Raw genomic sequence first — 20,453 nt, forward strand, 5'->3', positions numbered from 1 at the left:
ATTTCCAAATATCAAGCACTGTAATTCACATATGTTACGACAGCAACTCCCTAGGATTTTTACTCGCACCCACGGTATTAGCAGTTTCCAGCTTCATACCATATCATGGACCCGAGAACATTTGGCTGATAGACTGGACTGTAGATGGAATATTATTTAATTTTTGAAAATGAACCATTTTCTTATAAGCTTCGACGCTCTTATTACAATGGGGACTCAAATATATCCTATTGTGCTGTCTTCAATTTGTCTATAATTCTTCAGACGTAGTTTAGTCTGTCACACTAATATATCTGACAAAGTTTCAAAATAAACAGGTTATATTAAGAAAAGATATAACCCTGATAGCACTGATTGTTACAGTGACATCATAATAAAGTAAAAAACGGTTACAGCAGTCCCAGGTGTGACCGTTTTGAATTGTCTCAAGGAGGTCACAATGTGACTTTGATGCTAAACTGTCTTGTGATATCACATAAGAGTCTCCATGACTATTTATTGTGACTTTCGCCACTTGGTAGTCACAAATATACTTTATTTAAACTAAAGTCACATGGAAATTTTGTTGTTACTTTGATCACTTGAAAATCACATGGAAACTATATCATGACTTGTCTTACTGAAGTTTCAGAAGTATTTTTTGCGTCTTATCTCATTTTGTTCTCATATTTACTTTTTGTCGAATTTGTTTCATTGAAGTATCGTGTATACATTTATGCTACTTTTATCATTATAGTTATGATTCCACTTTATACGGAACAATACTTCACCACATTTACAAGTCTTGTAAGCACGTTTTTGCGACTAATCTCCTACGATTAAATGTGTGACTCCCGATAGAGTCGCAAATGGTCACAATGATGTCATTCAAAAGTGTGACCATTTTAAATATTTCCGAAAGCCTTTATACATGGCTCTGAAAAGCTGTTGTAATTCATTTACGTCGCACTAGAGTTGCACTATGGGCTATTGGCAATGGTTTGGGAAACATCCCTAAGGATGATCCGAAGACCTGAAATTACAATTTTGATCCTCTACAGAGGGGGTGGCACCCTCGCTTCAGCAGCCTAGTTAAATAATTTATTTCTTAAATTCTTTACTTCTGTAAGACGGAAAAGACGAAAAAGATTAAGTAGCTTATTACAAGTGTTAAAATGTACAATAACATAAATGCAAAAGAAAAAAAAATGTTAAAATGCACAATTAACAAGTTTTAAAATGTACTTCAATAGGACTTGAATAGTCTATTTTTAAAAATAAAATATTTAGTGCTTTTTTTTGGAATAAAATAATTTGAGACCAAGACGTTAGGAGATCCACCTTTCCCTTAATATGACCCCCGACGTTTATTATGAGCTAAATTACAAGAATTATGCCCTTAATCATAAGAAGATTATTATTATCGACTATAGTGGTGCAGTATGAGGGGGTCCCTGGGACTGGTTATAATTTACATTCAGTTTTTTTTTTTTTTTGAAATCTCATTTCGTGTTACCATGATATATTTTGTGGTATTTGCTTTCAATGACACCACTGTCGCATTAAAAAAATTTTTTTTTTAAATCTGTAAAAGATAAAATGATTTCATTATATTTTGAAATGTTTCAACCATTGCTTTTTATACCATAAAATTTTAAATAATCTAAAAATATTTACAACAATACTCAAAGTTTAAACTGTTACAGCAATACATGAAAAAACTATATTTCTGCCATTGTTTGAACAATGAGTATGCTTTTAAAACATTGTTGACAAAAAATCTTTAAAATCCGACAACAAAGGTATAAAAAAAGGATTCATTTCTCATTCTTATTTGAGATTTCTCAAGTGAACTACTTACTTTTTGAGTAAAAATTCAAAAAGGCGCTTATTGAAATTATGAGTGAATATTACATATTTGCTCTCTTGAATAATTGGGAGAAGGAACGGGAGAAATATCCCAGACCTAATCGTATGTATCAAANTGATTTCATTATATTTTGAAATGTTTCAACCATTGCTTTTTGTACCATACAATTTTAAATAATCTAAAAATATTTACAACAATACTTAAAATTTAAACTGTTACAACAATACATGAAAAAACTAAATTTATGCCATTGTTTCAACAATGAGTATGCTTTTAAAACATTGTTGACAAAAAATATTTCAAATCCGTCAACAAAGGTATAAAAAAAGAATTCATTTCTCATTCTTATTTGAGATTTCTCAAGTGAACTACCAACTTTTTGTGTAAAAAATCAAAAAGGTGCTTATTGAAATTATGAGTGAATATTACATATTTGCTCTCTTGAATAATTGGGAGAAGGAACGGGAGAAATATCCCAGACCTAATCGTATGTATAAAAATCATATTCTTCATATTTTTGTAACTTTAAATATATCTGGATACCTGACTAGAACAGTTAAGGACCATCTTAAGCCTGTGTACAGAATAAATGTTTCTCCGAAATATTTAAAAAAAATATAAGAAAAAAGTTTTGATTTTGTAAATTATAATTTTCATTCAGATTTTAAAAGACACTTCATTATTCATCTTGATACAGCTTTGAACTTAAAGGATAGTTAAATAAAAATTCTCTGGTCCACTACAGTATTCAATCAATTAATAAAATGTTTTTGGAGACATGTAGAAACATAAACAAAATATAGATTTTGTATTTTCATAAAACGGAATCTCAAACTTTCAAAAAAGTTTACACTTTTTTACTTTTAAGTTGGTCGGTAATTTAAAATAATATTTTATATCATACTACATTTTTCATTTTATTTAAATGATTAAAAAGTCTTATAAATAAATAAAAATGTCTGCAAAGAACCATATAAATGATGATAAAATTTTGACAATTTATTGGCAGGTATTATTTTGGTAAGTTTATTGACACTACTGCTATAGTACACCTTTGCCAAATAGGTAGTGTTAGTCAATTTATAAACAGGAAAGGAATGGAAAATCCCACCGAAGGAAACTATAAGATAAAACAAGACATATTAAAATCAAGTTTAAACTCGAAACTTAAAATCTTGCAGTAGTATGAAAGATAAATTGAATTCGCTAAACCTTTGGTTTATTATGACAACATTTACTAAAAATATACGGAACATTTTATTCTTTAGAAAAATTTTGTCTTTTTTACAATTAGTGCTAACGTAATATAATTTTGTATTTAAATCTAAGATATTATTTTCTTCAGTATCATGTTACCCTTTTGTTAAAATAACTAGTCTTTGAGAACTGACACAGTTGGGATAACCACTACTTTAGCTGAGATACGCAAAGCTGTTTTTAATATTTGTACAACAGAACAAGATTTCTATGCTAATTATTTCGCAATTAGTTCAAACAAGGTTTGAAATAAATTTCATTCGTAAGCAAATGAAACTAATCAGGCCAAACAGACAGAAACTCTTTCATTGTCTACTATGTGATAGTCAAACAGCGCCAGCCGTGTTAAAAACTGGCACTTCGGAACATTTTTAACAGAGGAATTTTACGACTTAAGGAGAAATTGAAAAAAAAAAGAATAATAATGGTAATATAGTAATGAAACCATCTTTACAAACTTCTGCAAAATTCATAAGATCTATTAGTCGCAATCCATAATGATGTCAACTGAATTTTATACAATGAGGGCTAAACTATTTCGCTTGTTGGTGACAGGGCTGCATTATATTTCTTTAAATTCCGCATTTTCTTAAACGAGTTTCAATATAAATAGCCAAAAACGAAATTTAGTGTAGCAATACATCAAAACTTTATTTTACAATAAAATTGATAGATGTTTAAAATTTTGAAAAATATGTGTCTTTAAATAAGTAAATTTAATTTATTTTTAAATAAGATTCATTCAATTTTCATTTCAACTAATATTTTAGCTTTTGATGAGGAAAGTGAAGTGGATGAGATTGATGTCGATGATGAGTAAGTAGTGATTCTCTGAAATATCACATTTCAACTTTTATTATAGTTTTCGTTTTGTTATTTTAGAAAAGGGAGCATTCGTAACGAAACTAAAATGGAAAATGTCCAAATGAAGACTTAATGGAAAAACTCTTTAAAAAAACAATTTTGAGCTTCAAGTTCAGAGCTCATGGTAAACTTAATTCAATTGAGAAACCTTATTCTGAAGGAAATATGCAAAAGAAATTAAATGAGCTTGTTTAAAAAAATATTTTTAAAAAATAGTTGCAATTAAAATAAATCTCGTTTATTTTCTTATCATTTTACTGAAAATTCACAGAACGAGAAACTAAAATTATTGCACAGCAAGAATTTGAGGCTAAAGACCAAAGCGAACTGGAGATGGGCCTCTCAGCCATTTGAAAAAAAAATTAAGCATTTTTCATTTTATTACGTTCCTTCCAGCCGAGTGGAGGTTGTAGTAGTTTGAAATTGAAGGGGGATAACTTATAAAGATAAAATAAAATTTTAATTAACTAATTTTGGCAACCACTATAGTTCTAAATGTTTACACTTAGCTCATGTTAATCAACAATGTGTCGTTATCATGAGAAAACAGCTAATTTTCTATGAAAGTAAATGTATGATAATATGCATCTTGTTACCTGTTTTATTGACGCAAACTGTAGGGAAGAATTTTGCGATATCACGTGATCCAGCAACGAGCTTAAAGTTGGAATTGTAATTCAATGAAATATGTTGCCTCATTAATTTATTTCGGTCCATGTGTCACAAAAAACCTTGTTTTTATTTTAGCAGCATGTCTGCTTAAAATTTTGAGTTAAAAATATCAAAATGTAACGCGTCCTTTTAATAGATCCAGATAAAATTTTTGTCCATTTTCACAAATAACGGAAAAATTTTAACTTTATGAAACAAAACAATAAATGAAGGAAATGATGTTTTGGCAGATATTTCAAAACAGCTATTTTAAAGCTACATAATTTGAAAGCATCATAATTCTTAGCAAGCAAATTTCTTGTTGCTTAAATAAAGTCATAAATTGTGATTATGAAGTCCATGTTTGAAAATTTTGAGCTAAACATTCATATAATATACATATTAGATTTAAAAAAAATTCTCAAAAGAAAGCTATTTTTGACTTTTGGATTAAAAGATTTTTTCTTTAATATTTTCAGCATCGAAAGTGATGAGGATATGATTGAGATAGAGGCAGAGGTTATGTCTGAGGAAGACGAAGATGAGTTTGATGAAAGGTATATTAAAAAGTTATTATTTTTCATAATGTTTCCCAAATTATTTTAAAAAGTGAAATTACTAAAACCTCATCAAAAGTGTCGATATTTCAGACAGCTCTCCTGACTAAACTATTTTTTTTCCAATGCCCGCCTGTGTTAACATCCGTCAATTCAGGCATATGCAAGGCGATTTTGTTAGCCTCTCTTTCAGAGGCACCATATTAGGTGGGCCAACGTCGCTCCCACAGTGAGGACAGATAGTACAGAGAAGAAAAGAACATCCATGCCTTGCCCGGGCTTCAAACCCAGAACCTCGCTGACGCAAGGACAGTTTCCCGCCCGCTACACAAGCCGGTAACCCCCTGACTAAACTATACGAACCTTATTTTCAGTTTCTTGTTCTTACTTTCTTGAAAGCAAAAATCCAAATGCGGTGAATGAAACGAATGTTTATTTATTAAGAGAAACCACGTTTTTGCGTCAGATTCCATAACTTAATTTATAGCTTGTGCTTAAAAAATTCTATAAGAATTTTTTTATTTTTAGAGAGAGAATGATTTTGGAGTTTAAGAATGATATGGATTATAAATTTGATGGAGAAAATAATATGAATGACGAGGAAGAGGTGGATGAAATGAAAAAGTATATTGATTTATATATTCTTTAATTAGGGGGTAATTTTTTGGCACCATTATTAGCATCGCAAACTTAATTTTTATATACCTTGAAAATTATTCTTATTACTCGAAAAAAATTTAAAGATTAAAACTGGTAGAAATTTACTTTTCCTTTATATTTTTAGGTTGTATAAATTTTATTAATATAAATGATTCAACGTAGAGAAAAATTTATGATAAATTTACCTAAAATGACGCATAATGATTATCCGATGCTCATGATTTTAATACATGCAAGTGTCTGGTGTAAATCATTCTGAATTTTTGAAGAACTCTGTGTAATCTCAAAAAATAAAAATAATAACAAATCTACAAAACTTAGGAACTTATGTTCTAATATGGGATAAAACCTAATATGGGATGGGTTCTAATATGGGATATTAAATTCGAAAAGATCTAATTTGCCACTAAGAATGAATGAAGTTATGAAACAATCGGTATAAAATGTGTGTTTCAAAAACTAAGAAAAATTACACAACACATCATTTTCAATAATAAATTCAGGTAGCAGAAATGCTATCTTAAAAATGCTTCGCAAAAACACTATGTTAAATTTCATAATTTATTTTCTTTTTAGTGATAGTGATGAAAAGGTGTATTCCAGTTATTTTACTGAGGAAATGATTGCAAAACTGTACAGCATGGATAAAGTTCATGACAAGGATTCTATCGAGTATGGAATTCCGGATAAAAGGTATTTAAACTGTTCCAAGATTTTTTTTTTCAGTTAGGGACTCAGCCATAAGACATATGTATTGCTTCAAATTTTTTTTATGTAAAATTTCAACTTCCTTTTATACGTAGTAATACTTTATATTCGCATAATATATTTTTTCATATCTTGATATAACTTAAAATTTTAATGTCTATAAATGACCCGAAACAGTCTGTGCTCTTGATACACTAATTTGTCTTATGCATGGGCAACAATCTTGATAATTAAGATAATTTTATTAATTTGTCGAGATAAGTAAAAAATACAAAACATAAAAGTTTGTACGTTGTATTTGTTATTACAAAAAAAGTTTGCAGCGAAGAAAAAAAATTCATTTTTTCTGAAAAGGCGGAGACGTTGTATTTTTCTTCGTAATATTTATTTCTTGATAGCATCGTTAATTTTCGCACCCTCAAACTAAAGAAATACATTTGCAATCAAACGCATCCTTAAAAACAACAATGATATATAAAAATTGATCTGATCCGTGCAGCATTGATATTTTATTAAAAAAAAAAAATCGTATATATTTTGTTTTAATCTCTAATTATAAGAACAATCGTATGCATCCTTAAAACCAGGAATTAATCGTGCTTCGTAAAAATTTTAAGAAACAAGACTTTCGAATTCAAAAATATTGTAAAAGTTTAAAGATTTGTTTTATAACACTGACTCTAAGTTGTAAAAAATTCCAATTCTGGGGGACCATATGATTTTTATAAGGAACAAGATATCGACTCTTAATCAAATATTAAAAGAAATTATTTATGGTATTAAAATTTTTAATACATATCATTTCTAATACTCAAACTTTTTTTATCTGACTTTAAAAAACATGATGTAAAACTAGTGCGTTATAAAATTAAACTGAAATTAAACTCAAATTAGTAACTACAAAAATTAGTATTTTTAAAACAAAATTGCGCAGCAAAAACACTGTTTTATTTTTAAAAAATTTTATCTGAAATTTAACACAGTTTACTTTCTACAAGTTTTTGTATTTTTACAACAAGCACTTAACTATAGCTTTCTATAAAACTTACTTTCTATAAAAAATAGTATTCCAATAGCAAACAGACGAATAAAATAAACTGTCTTGTTAGAATACCTGTGAGCTTAGACAATAATTTTACTTAACATGAAATACAGTCTTGAGCTTCATAGTAATGCGAGAATATTCTTTTTAAATTTTAGATATTGGAAATATGACTCTTGTGAGTCTTGCTTAAGAGCTGGAAGTAATGAACAGGATTACATGGACATAGAAGACAGCGAAAGCGATGAAAAAGATGGAAACACAATAAAAAAGGGCTGTTTCGCTTTCCTGTCAAGAGTGTTTAACAGGTTGTTCAANCACTATAGAAGATAACATCATTGTGAAAGACTTATATCTGCCAAAATTTGTAATTTAATATACTCTTGTGAAACTTGTGGAAGTACTGTAATTTGGACACCAGAGAAACGTAATCGGACGTCAAACTACATAATATCATTGTAAAAGAGTTATATCTGCCAAAATTTGTTATTTAATTTAGTATATTCTTGTGGAACTTTAAGAACAGTAATTTGGACATTGCAGAATTTGACGTCATAAAAGATGCAATTAATTTGACGTTTGCAATTTAATTTGACGTCATAAAAGATGCAATTGCTGTGAAGGTCCTAAAATTTTTCGAAAAGTGCAATTCAATTTCGTACATTGTCATGATACAATATTTAAAAATATGTAAATTGAATATCACAGAAAATAAAAAAAGAAATAAAAAAAAAATAATAAGTGTCTTTTTATTTAAATATTTAATAAGTAAACATGCATTGAATTTACATATCATAAACAAAATTTAAAAATAATGTACATTAATATTTATTTTTTTATAACTACTTCAGGGTTTAACGCTTGTATAGCTATACTAATTTATAATTTATCTAAACTTTCAGGTTCAAAATGTGTAGAATAACAAAGAAAACTTTAGTTGCTCTCAAATTTCTTTGTTAGACCCTATAACTAAAAGCCAGCACTTATTTCAGTGTATGGTTAGTTGCTAAAAAAACATAAAAGTTTTTTTTTCCTTCTCAATTTTTAGCTTCAAATTAAAATAAAAAAGTACTAATTTTCATATTCTATAGTGTAATAAAACTTTAAAGAGTTATATATGAATAAAGAGTCACTTTTAATGGATATTTCTATGAGGCGTCGAAGGAAACGTTTTCCTTTATTCAGTGTTAAAAATCATTTTAAGGTTTGCGTAGTTAATTAGCCTTTTCAATAAATGATATTTTTAGTTTTCTAGGAAACGAAAAATAGATCTTCCAACAGGATTGTGCTACGAGACGCACAGTTAAAGTCCTAGTGTGAGAAAATCTTAGTGAGAGAAAATGTTTTCTAAATTCCGCGTTTGAGCAAGAGTTGTCGCATTTTTTATCCCCATTTCTAAATCCAATATCCGTTAATCCATCTTAAAAACAAAGTTTTAAGCTTAAGTTCATTAGAACTTTGGAATTTTAAAACGCAATACATATAGAGGTGTTTTCAAGTTTATTTGAAAATTATTTGAAAGATAGTAATATTTTAATGAGCTTTGAAATTTTGTATTGCATGTATCCAAGTTATTTTTTATCATCCTAATTTATTTTTTCTCTATTTCGGCTAAAATATGCAACATATAAAAGTCTTTAGGCTTAAATGTGTGACTTACATGATGATCTTAATCACTGCCTGTTATAAGTCCTTAAAATTCATATTGAAAATAAAATAAAATATACCCAATTTTTTCAAAGCATTATTTATGTCTAAAATATTGCTATGCAATCGGATAAGTCATTGAAGCAGAACGCAAGATTAGATAAAACTGATCACTTTTTGGACTTCATATTTTAAGTGTTAAGCGACTGTGATTACTAAACACCATAAGCATTCAGAAATTAAGATATAAATAAATTATATATATATTGCGACACAAAAATCGATCCAAAAAAAAACAGTTCATTTTAATTTAGCTTTTATTTCAAGTCTTAACAGTTTTTAAACCTTAATTATTTTTCAAATTTTTAAGGTAAAATGCCGCAATGCAAACGCGGAAATGTTTCATTTTAAATCCTAAAGGAAGATTAGTTTGTCCCAAACTTGATCCTTGAGTTCACTTGTTTTCTGAAGGTTTTCTTAATTCTGCTAAGCGAGTTCTAAAAATAGGATCATTATAAATTACTCATTATTTTATTGTATAACCGGATGGCGATGCACAACTAAACATATTTTTAGTTCTGCGCCTATCAACTCTTTAACCTCATAATTTTTAACCAAATCCAGAAGACACGTAAACTCTGGGATCAAGTATTGGGATAAATTTGCTCTCGTGGAGGATATTTTTGATAAAACCAACCCGCTTTTGCGTTACACGGAGAGGAAAACCACGAAAACCTCCCACGGTTAGCCTGACTGCAAGGGCACTCTAACCCATTATCCGTCTAGACCAGTTTAAAAAAATAAGTTTGCGGAGTTGAAAATTGATAGGCGCAAACCTAAAAATGGGGTTGGTTGTGCAGCGTCACCCTAGTTATAAAATAAAATATTAAGTTAATTCATAATGACTCTATTTATCATAAGAACACAGATAATTTAAAATTTATTTTGATCGTTTTAAACACTAATTAAAAAAGTTTATAAAGGTATTCGGAAAAACTAGAGGGTTACAGACAATTTAACGAAAAAGGGGTGAAGACATGAGTTATTGTTTCTTTCTAATGGAAAAAATTTTTCGGAGACAGAAATTAAAGTGGAAAAAATGTGACATGCTTCGAGTGTCAAAAGAATTAATGTCTTGTGAGTCTTGATAATGGGCGCTTTCGTTTTGAGTGCTCGAAGCATTTCCGCTTTTTAATTTTGATGCCAATTAACTTCTTCTATTATTAACTTCAAACAGCCATCGTAAATTAAAGAAAATGTTTCATCCCAGTAACAGCTTAGGGCTTTATTAACATATAAGCAAGTAAAGCTCTATAAATCATATTTGTGATTATTAATTTTTATAGTAAAATATAAAGTACTGCCCTCGCAACTCTCTGCTATCGACAAAAGGGCCCATGGAGGATAAGGATCTACAATATCTAGATTCTAGACCAGTGTTTCCCAACCTTTTTTGTACCATGCCCCACCTAAGCCTTTCTAAAATTCTTATGCCCCTATGTAACATATACATAATTTTTAATATTTAAAAAATCGAATTGTTCACTTAAGAAACTTAGGAAATTGTTAGCGAAACAAAGTAAGTAAATTTTCAGAACATATAATGAACAACTAAAATTCAAATTCGAAATAATTTTAATAAATATTTTTCTATAATAATTTAATATTTTAATTAAGTGAGATTCTTGCCCTTGATGCTTGCTGCTCGTAGATTTTATCTTAGGTTCCAATTTGGTTAGCCTCAGTCTTAAGTCTCCCCATTGTGTTTTATCTAGACGATTTTTTTTACCAATAAAATCATTTACAGCACTAAATCCACATTCAGCTAAATATGAAGATGGAATCGGTAACAATAGTTTTCTTGCACATTNTTTTACGATTTCTCAATTTTTTATAGATAATACACTGATAAAAAAATAATACATTGATTATATAAAGTATTAATTTATAATCTGGATAATTTTTGGTTTTTAGATCAATTCCTTTATACGACTGATATTTTACAAATATAGTGTTTGCGACAAAAATTAATGGTATGTTTAATATGGGTAATATAGAGCTTTTTATTTCATTCTCTTCATAGAGCTGATCTTTCGTATTATTTCTGTATTGCCCTCAGTTACTACACACTCAAATTTCGCAAAAATATTACAAATGCTCGTGTAACGAAAGTTTACGTTAATACATTCCTTTTGAAGCAAGGAATGATGTATTTTGTTTAAAATAGGTATTCCTGTCATTTTACGTGAACTTCCTGACTCTAGTTATGACAGATTAACACACCTGCGTCAAATACGTGCTTTTGAAAAAAGTTACTGGCGTTAAAATTAATTCTTGTAAAGAGAAACGGATGCATGCTGTTAATCAGAAATGTGACGAATACCGGCAAATAAAGGAAAATAAAAAAACTAGATAAACTAGTTGTCGGAAAAGTAGACAAAATGTATTCATTGTTCAAGGTGAAAGATAGTTTAGGTAAATAGTTAGTTTCCTTACTATTGTTTGAATATATGAAAGCAGCAAAACAATCGTTGAAGATGTAGTTTGCTGGCGATTCGTAAACACAAAATAAATCATACAATTTTTACTAAATATTTATACAAATAATCAAAACACTAGATTAGAAGATATTAATGAAATTAAATAAAAATTGTAATCCGTTCTTGTATGTAGAAAGTTGATTGATATTTTTCGTCTTATTGTCAAATCTAAAACGACACAAGGGCTCATCACTTTCTTAAAAAGGGGAGGGGTTTTTTAATAGTGATAGAAATTGATTTAATTAATACCCCTTTACGTTTTTTTGTTTAATGTCAGAAAAAAATTAAGTTTTTTTTCTTTTCTGCTGTCTACTTAGAAAACTTAGTTATTATTTTTTTTATTACATTTTGTTACTACTATTTTTTTTAAAACTTTTAGTGTCTGTTAGCCTGTTTATGTCGATGATAAAATGGCGTTAAATTTTGGTTGTAGTGCTCAAGGAACTATAGAAACTTTGATTGTCCTTAGGCACGTTCTATTATTGTCATATAATAAAAACAAATTTGTGGTCACAGAATTTGTCGAAATCTCAGAATTTGTCGAAAAGTGGTAGGAATTTTTATATACGATCATGATTTAGGGAGAGGGCGGGAGGTTTGAAGCTGCACCCCCAAGCCCCCTAGAGTTATATTGCAGCCCCTGTTTTTATATTTTGAGTGTAATTTCAGGTGTTATTGTTTCCTCTCTATTTTTATTATTATTATTGTAAAATTTTGAAAACTCTACTTATAATATTACAAAAATAAGGTTGTCTTTTATTGCTTTATGAAAACTCATAAAAAGTTTATCCTTCTGCCAGGGTGTACTTCATGTAAATATCTAAAATTAAATTATCTTTTTTTTAATAAAAGAAAAAGGAGAAAATCCACATCCCAGAAACAATGTCTTTCAAGAAGCTGTAGTTTCAAAATTATGAATTAGACACCATTAGTTGTTAAATTTTTTGCTAAAATCCTTGATAATACTTGAACAGTCCACCCAATTTTTGGTTTTCGACTACCAATATTCAAACCCGTAGCCTTGTAAATTTGTACCCAATCCAGAAGACAAGGGAACTCCTAGATCAAGTATTACGAGAAATCCGCTATAGTGGAGAACTTTTTGATGGAACTAATCCGCATTTGCGCTACATGGAAAGAAAAACCACGAAAACTTCCCATGGTTAGTCTGACGGCAAGGGGACTCTTACCCATGATCCGTCTACAACTGAGAAAATTTTACGTCATACTGTGGTTGGTGCCAGTCCGATGCGGAATTCGTATTTTGGAACACCTCATTAGAAGGCAAACGCTCTATTTCCTGAGCCACCAGGGATCATTATGAAATAATTAAAAAGTTTTGAGGGTTTATGAGATTGCCCGAATATAACAAGTTAGGCAAATAAAAATTTCCTTTTCAAAATATGTAAAATATATTGCCATCGATAAATTAATCAATGTTGAAACTCAACTTAATCTTTTTCTAATTATATATTTTTCAAATAACTCTTATTTCATATGATAAATAACTAATAACTAATTTTATCTTCTTTTGTTTAGTCTGTTTCTCTTAACTAATCCCATGTATTTTATTTCCAGTTTTGTTTTCTTTCAAAATGTTAACTATTGAAAAAACATAAATTTAATATGTTTTTCTGTGTGCTTTAGATATTTAAAATAATTGTAAGCATAAACTGAAAAAAAGAATTTTACTGATGAAAAATATTTATATTTGTAATTTGTTGCAGGATTTTTTTTATCGCTTTGATTAAAAACTTAATTCTATTGAACTAAAAATTAGTCACATTTATTTATAGAAACAAAAATTAATGTTTACTAAAATTGAAACATTTCAAAGAGCGGTTCTTTTTAACACTTCTGTATGTATCATATTTGAATGAAATTAAAAAATTTAAAAATTTACATGATTTTGAAATATACATATAATCAAATTTTTAATGTAATGTATAATGCTCTAAGTTATGCACATGCCCCAGACCGCTTCACTCCTTGCTCCAGCCCTACAGGCAATAAATTCTACGAGATCCAATTCTCTTTGTAGTGGCCAGGAAAAAACAATAGACACGAAGCTCCAGCAGAAATTTTAGTGCTCTAGTTATTCGGACATTGGTTGAAATTTGAATTGCAACGAGTTCGCTTTTACAAATATGAAAGCGAGTCAATAAAATCTTAGCAAAAGTAAACAATTAAGTACATAAATTAACAAAAAATTTCTCATGTATAGCGTTTTCATTTAACGGCATTCACAGCCAAAATAAAAATTTAAATTTACCCTGCCTCGTCTTTAAATGGTCGCTTTACTTAGAAGGCAGTTATAGATTAAATACACTTAACGCAAAAAAGTTTTTGATATATTTTTCATAAATAAAAATTTCGTTTTTTGTGACATTCATTTATACTTATTTATCCATTTTAAATTTCAAAATAACCTATAACTATTTTGTAAGGCACCTTGTTACATTCTCAGCTTTCCTAATGCTTCGAAGTTATGATGGAACGACGCACGTAAGTGAACAGAATATTTTTAAAATTTTGAAAACACTCGAAACCAAGTATTCAGGATATGTTTCAATTATTATTAAATCATGGTGACCAAAATTATTTTGAATCGATTTTTATTTTTCAAAATAAGAATCAAATATTAAATCATAAATTTTGACACCACTTGAAGAATTTTTTAGCTTTTAATTTCCGGAACTGATTCAGAGTAATTCCTATTGTTGTCGTCATAGGCCATTAATGTACTGGGGTGCGATTGTTCTTGTCTTCCAGTGGCGCCATTTATGGCTAAGAATTTGATTTCTATCACACCTGTTTACAGGGTGGACTCATTCATTCATCCTCAGCTCGCTCGTAATTTTAACCAGAAAGTGATCAAGCTCCAATCCAGTACCCCCAGAAGTATAATTTGTGACCCATGGAGAACTTTGTGTTCCGACAGATCTATCGTGCACCAGTCACAATTTACTACACGGGGAGTCTTCAATTACCCCTTTCGCGTCATCTTACTTATATGCCAATTCTCTTATTTTCCGAAATATCAATTAAAAAATAACCGATTTACTGACTCCCTTCCCTTTTTTTCTCTCTCCTTTTTTTCCCCTTTATTCTCTCGCTGTATCAAGAATCATTGTGACGATTTCCTTTGATAAAAAAGTACAAAAGCAAATAAATAAAATGAACTAGAAAATCATGAGAAAAATGAAAACAAAATTGTGATGACACCTAACTTAAGGTCTCGCTGTGGACTGATCATAAAGACACGGTTCCCAGCAAATCACCGAAGTCAAGCCTCACTGGCTTCGGTCAGTGTACGGGTGGGTGACCACTTGGATTAGTCTGCGTAGGGACCTAGGGTATGCGGTATTGATCCTAGTTGAACTGTTCTACCGTAAAGTGCTGGACTTTGCGTGCAGGTCGTTGGGCTACCGAAGTGCCATCCCCTCTGCAGAGGATCAAAATTGTGATAGCATTTCTTCGGATCATCCTCAGGGATGTTTTCCAGCCCGTCGCCAATAGCCCATTGTGCAGCTCTAGTGCGACGTAAATGAACTACAACAGCCTAACTTAAGTTTTTAAGTTTTTTAAATTTCTAAAAAACTTTAAAATTAAAAAAAAAAGAAATTGAACCAAAAATATGCGAAAAAAATTTTTAGAATATCAAAATTGTTCAATAAATGAAATTTAATGAATTTGGGTCTGTTTACCTGTTAAAAATTTTTAAAACCAAAAATATAAAACTCTTGTTTTATGCGATTAGAAATAAAAACGAATTCTCTATAAAAAAAATATTAACTAACTAAAAATTCAGGAAAAATTAAGAAAAAAATTAAGATATATATCAGGGCTCTTAAAACCAATAAAACAAAACGTTTAAAAAAAAACTTGTTGCATTGATTGACAGTAAACGTGGAATTTCTTGTGAGCAACTTGAGGAAAGATGATAGCAAAACTTTTTAAAACCATTAAAGTTATTCATGATATAATCGACGCTTAGTTAATCATGATATAATCGAATAAAGCAATAATTCTAACGACGAAATTAGGAACTTCCCAATCCGTTTAGTCCCGCCAATTGACGTTTAATTTCCTTTTTCATGCCTGCGATACGTAAATCTTCGGAAACGAAAGTGCAATTTCCAAGTTCACGAAATACTTTTTTTTTCTTTTCAAAGCCTTTGAGAGAGAAAAACTTGTTGCATGCGATAAGCGAAATCCTCACCTGTAGTGTAGAAAAGTAGGAAAGCGGAAAAGGCGAAAAAGCGAGCGGTATTTCCATAGGTTGATTGTTACAGTGACGACATGAATTTTAAGATTAAAGAAGTTTTTGGTGCCAACTTAAAATAAGAACGCCAAAGTGGTTTCCAGTCAAGTTCTGTGTGTTCTCTTTTGGTAGTTTGTATTCATTAATATGCTATTACAGTTAGATTGGTATCGGTAGTTAATGTGTTTAAAGTTATGGATAAATTGGGAAATACAGAATTGTTTTGGGAAGATGCTGTGGTCATAGCATTTTATTTTGTTATGATTTTAGCAGTAGGAGCATGGGTGAGAATTTTTATTTATTTTTATTTTTAAATGCCATATTCCTAATTATTTAAAGACAATTGATATTTTTAATGAACGACTACTAATCTTAATTTTTAAATCATTGAAAGTACATATATTTTCATTCAATCAGATATTATTACTTATAATAAATTTTTAAATTTTATTTTTCTTAATTATTTCAGCAAAACAAGTAGCTTTGATTTAATTAATTTTAAAACAATATATTGATTATGCTTTTTTAGTTGCTGCTGCATTCCAACAGTTTTTCACCAATTTAAAAACATTATTACTTTTTATTATTCAAAAGATTTAATATTTTTTTAAAGAAATTTTTAAGAAAAATATGTTAGTTAGTGTAGTTATGAAAATAGTTGTTCGTTTTTGTTTTTTAATTTGTTGACAATTACTTTTAATTTGCAGTCCATTTAATTTCCAAATTTGCAGATATTAATTAAACAAATTTTCAAATAGTTGAAAAATTATTCAGTATTTAGTTTGCTGTCATTAATGTATTTGTAGTTGTTTCACTATTGTATTAGTTAACAAAAATTGTGTAAAGCTGCCCTCATTGCCAAATTTGTCTGTCACAATTTTCTGATTAAGTCACTAAGTTTGTAAATGAAGAGTAGCATAATAATTAATTATTAAAAGAGCAATATTGATTAATAAATCTAAAAATTTATTTAAATCTTGTTATCTATATACTTTTGCTATTAATTATATATTTTTTAAAACATACTATAATTATAAGAAATTAAAAATAAGAAAGAACTATGAGTAGTTTTTAAAGAAATAAACATATGAACAACCGACAACGTGTTTTGATGCTATTATTTTTAGTCATAAAAAATTTACAAACTATATGGTTGAGCAGATAAAAGCCATGAGATATCTGGGGAATTTTGTCTAGCAAAATTTGGAACTTCGTCTAGGTAAGACATATAGGTGATCCCATATATAACCCAGAAGTATCCGTTTAAATCAGATTCATTAAGATTTCTTTCGCGATATAAAATAAGTAGATTTCTATACTCAAAGTTATATTGAAAGGAACACTGAAATCAAATTAATTAGATAACAAATATTTTGCAATTCAATAGATTAAAATTTTGTTAAATTGATACCTGCAAGTGACGTAGTGTGGGTGTCTCCATCCTGATGGGCCGTTGAAACGTAGCATTTGTTAACTGTTCTTGTTTTAGTGTTCCTAAGGATAACCCGGAGATATGCCATCGCAATTTTGATTCTCTGCAGAGGGGATGGCTCCCCTGATTTGGTAACCTGACGACCTGCGGTGAAATCGAGCACTTTACGGGAGAACAGTTTAGCGGGGACATATACAGCGCACCCTCAGTCCCTACGCAGGCGGATCAACGTGGTCACCCACCCGCTTGCTGACCGCTGCCGAGTTTATGAAGGTACTTTATTTGAAAAGAACAGGTAATATTTTCGACTTGTTATAGTTATGATCAGGCGTTACAATGGGATGAAGCTACATTTATAAGAAATGAAAGAGTTCACCCTTCTCCAAATAGAGAGAGGGAGCAATAGCGGTAACAGCCCTGAGCATCTAGACAAAGGTGGCATCCAATGACTTAGTACGGATATTAAAAATATTAAACACATTGCTGTTATTTTATTGCATAATAAAATTTTTAAACAAATGTTTGTTCCATGAAGAACAGTAGGATTTTAAAATAGGGACGAGTATGGACGTTAGAATCCTTAAGAGAATAAAGATCGCCTATAAAATTAAAATGTTGTATTAAAAAAGAAAAAAGGAAATTAGTTTTTACTATTGAATAAATATACAGCGCGCAAAAAAAAAGCGAACCTCCTTGTATAATTTTTTATCTAATCAAGTTTAGATGGTTTAAGGGGTTAATTTCAAATATGGTAATTTATAAGTGCAGATAATATTTTAATTACGAAATTAGACACAAACACTCGCTTTCTCTAAATAAAAAAATCTTTTTTTTTTCGACGGCTACGGATTTCTGAGTCCCAAAATATAAAGGTTAGCCGCAATCTGGGAAATATGGTCCCAATAGTTTGGTCAGGAGAGCGATTCAAAGTCCGAACCCTTTAATGCTGGTTTTACTTTTTGTGTATTTCACCATATCTCGTGAATTTTTTAATCCAATTGAAAATTTTGCTCACAATTATAAAATTTGTTTATCCAAAGATGATTCCATGCAAGAAAACAACTTTTAGCAAATNCTGAATTTCGTAGGCCCTAGGCACGTGCCTAGTGTGCCTATAGGTTAATCCGGCCCTGGACTGATTTAATTAACTTATACTCTGTATTTAATTAACTTATCGTTAATTAACATTCTAATTTATGTAGAGAAACTTAACTAAACTTTAATACACCATTTTGCTGATAAAGATCAGACTGATTTAATTAACTTATGCTCTGTATTTAATTACCTTATCGTTAATTAACATTCTAATTTATGTAGAGAAACTTAACTAAACTTTAATACGCCATTTTGATGATAAAGATCAGACTGATTTAATTAACTTATGCTCTGTATTTAATTAACTTATCGTTAATTAACATTCTAATTTAAGTAGAGAAAGTTAGCTAAACTTTAATACTCCATTTTGCTGATAAAGATCAGACTGATTAACTGACGTCAGAGATTAACTGACGTCATAGGTCACAAGTGTGGGTATGGGCCCCACATTTTTGGGGCTTCTTTAATGTTACAAATATTTTTTTTCCCTTAAGAATTGTCTAATCGAATTATGAATAAACGAAAATTGAAATATAAGCAGAAATTTACTAATATATCGTAATTTATTTATGTTATAAATAATTTAAAAACACTTTATACCTAAGCAAAGTGTAAATTTGGTTTAAAGTAACGACTAGGGCGCTCCTGACAGTATTGAGTCTAGGGCCCCCCATTTCCAAATCAGGCCCTGCATATAGTTGAATATAATTTTACAGTTTTTTTAAGGACGATTATCCAAAATCATTCTTTATTAATGCAGCATCACGCTCTTTTCGTATTTTAACGGCAGGGAAAATCGTTTTAATTAATTTAAAAGTCAGTAAAATAAGGACAAATTTGTTTTACACGAATATGAAAAAATAAAAATAATACCTAGAGACTAGATACCTGAAAGATTCGAAGTAAAGTATAAGATATTCGCAGAAATAATATTTTATTATTACTAAACGATCAAGAAAACGTATTGTGTAACTTTCTATTGTCATCTTAGGATTACAAATAAAGCTAATTCCTTTAGGGAAAATAGATTTAAAATTAGTTTTTTTCAAAAACCTTGTGTAGGATGTAGAATTTTAAATTACTCGACAAATTACGTAATCATACAAAAATGTAATTTCAGAAATCGCAAACTTAAACAAATCATGACTTTTGCTATGGAAATAGGCATTCTAACACGCAAAATAACATTATTTGATGAGCGTTAAAGACAATACAATAGCACTATGATCACGTGACTATTTCTAGGAAATAAGTGTATGAACAGCGGTTTTGCAACATTGGAATTTTCAAACTACTCTTCATTCCATTTTATTAGTGAATAATGTTGAAGGAAATATTAAAGATTCTTAGCATGCTTAACTTATTATATTTCTTTTTAACCAGATATAACGTCATTTTTTTTCTATTAATGCAATGTTAAAATATATTTGGGATTGAGAAAGATTTATAAAGAGAAATTCATTTAGCTTATTATCTAAGATAAATATAGTTCCTTAGACTAATTTTTTGGTGTAAAGATGTGTGGTATTTTCAAAATTTTACCTACTGTACAAAATTGACCGTAAACTTGAACTTCTGTGCTTATACACAACGGGTTTTATAAATTCACTGTTAATAACTATAAATAAACTAGTTGAGAAATGTTCAAATAAACGAACGCATAACACAGAAAGGAGGAAAAAAATTCCCAGTGTTGGCCACTTTTCTTGATCCCACGAGGACCTTTACTGTTACCCACATGTATGTAAACAAAACCCTTCATTTTTTCCTTCTGTATTTTTTAATGTTATATGAAAATTAAAAAAAATTAACGTTTGAAAATGAATGATATAAGTGGGAAGAATATTTCATATATATATATATATATTTACTGTGTGTGTGTGTGTG

General features: G+C 29.4%; 1 protein-coding gene and 1 long non-coding RNA gene across 3 annotated transcripts in view; one reads left to right on the top strand and one right to left on the bottom strand.

Annotated features, from left to right (window-relative positions):
- Window positions 1–20,453, bottom strand: part of LOC139425029 (uncharacterized) — a 187,641-nt gene that overhangs the window by 135,304 nt on the left and 31,884 nt on the right. The window lies entirely within an intron of this gene.
- Window positions 16,001–20,453, top strand: part of LOC107454068 (sodium/glucose cotransporter 4) — a 33,674-nt gene continuing 29,221 nt past the window's right edge. Inside the window, exon 1 of the mRNA XM_043053681.2 lies at window positions 16,001–16,323. Coding sequence (XP_042909615.1) covers window positions 16,234–16,323 — 90 coding nt within the window. The 5' untranslated portion in view covers window positions 16,001–16,233. The remainder of the gene's footprint in view (window positions 16,324–20,453) is intronic.

The sequence above is a fragment of the Parasteatoda tepidariorum genome, chromosome 2, assembly GCF_043381705.1.
Source record: "Parasteatoda tepidariorum isolate YZ-2023 chromosome 2, CAS_Ptep_4.0, whole genome shotgun sequence".
Classification (NCBI taxonomy): Eukaryota; Metazoa; Arthropoda; class Arachnida; order Araneae; family Theridiidae; genus Parasteatoda; species Parasteatoda tepidariorum.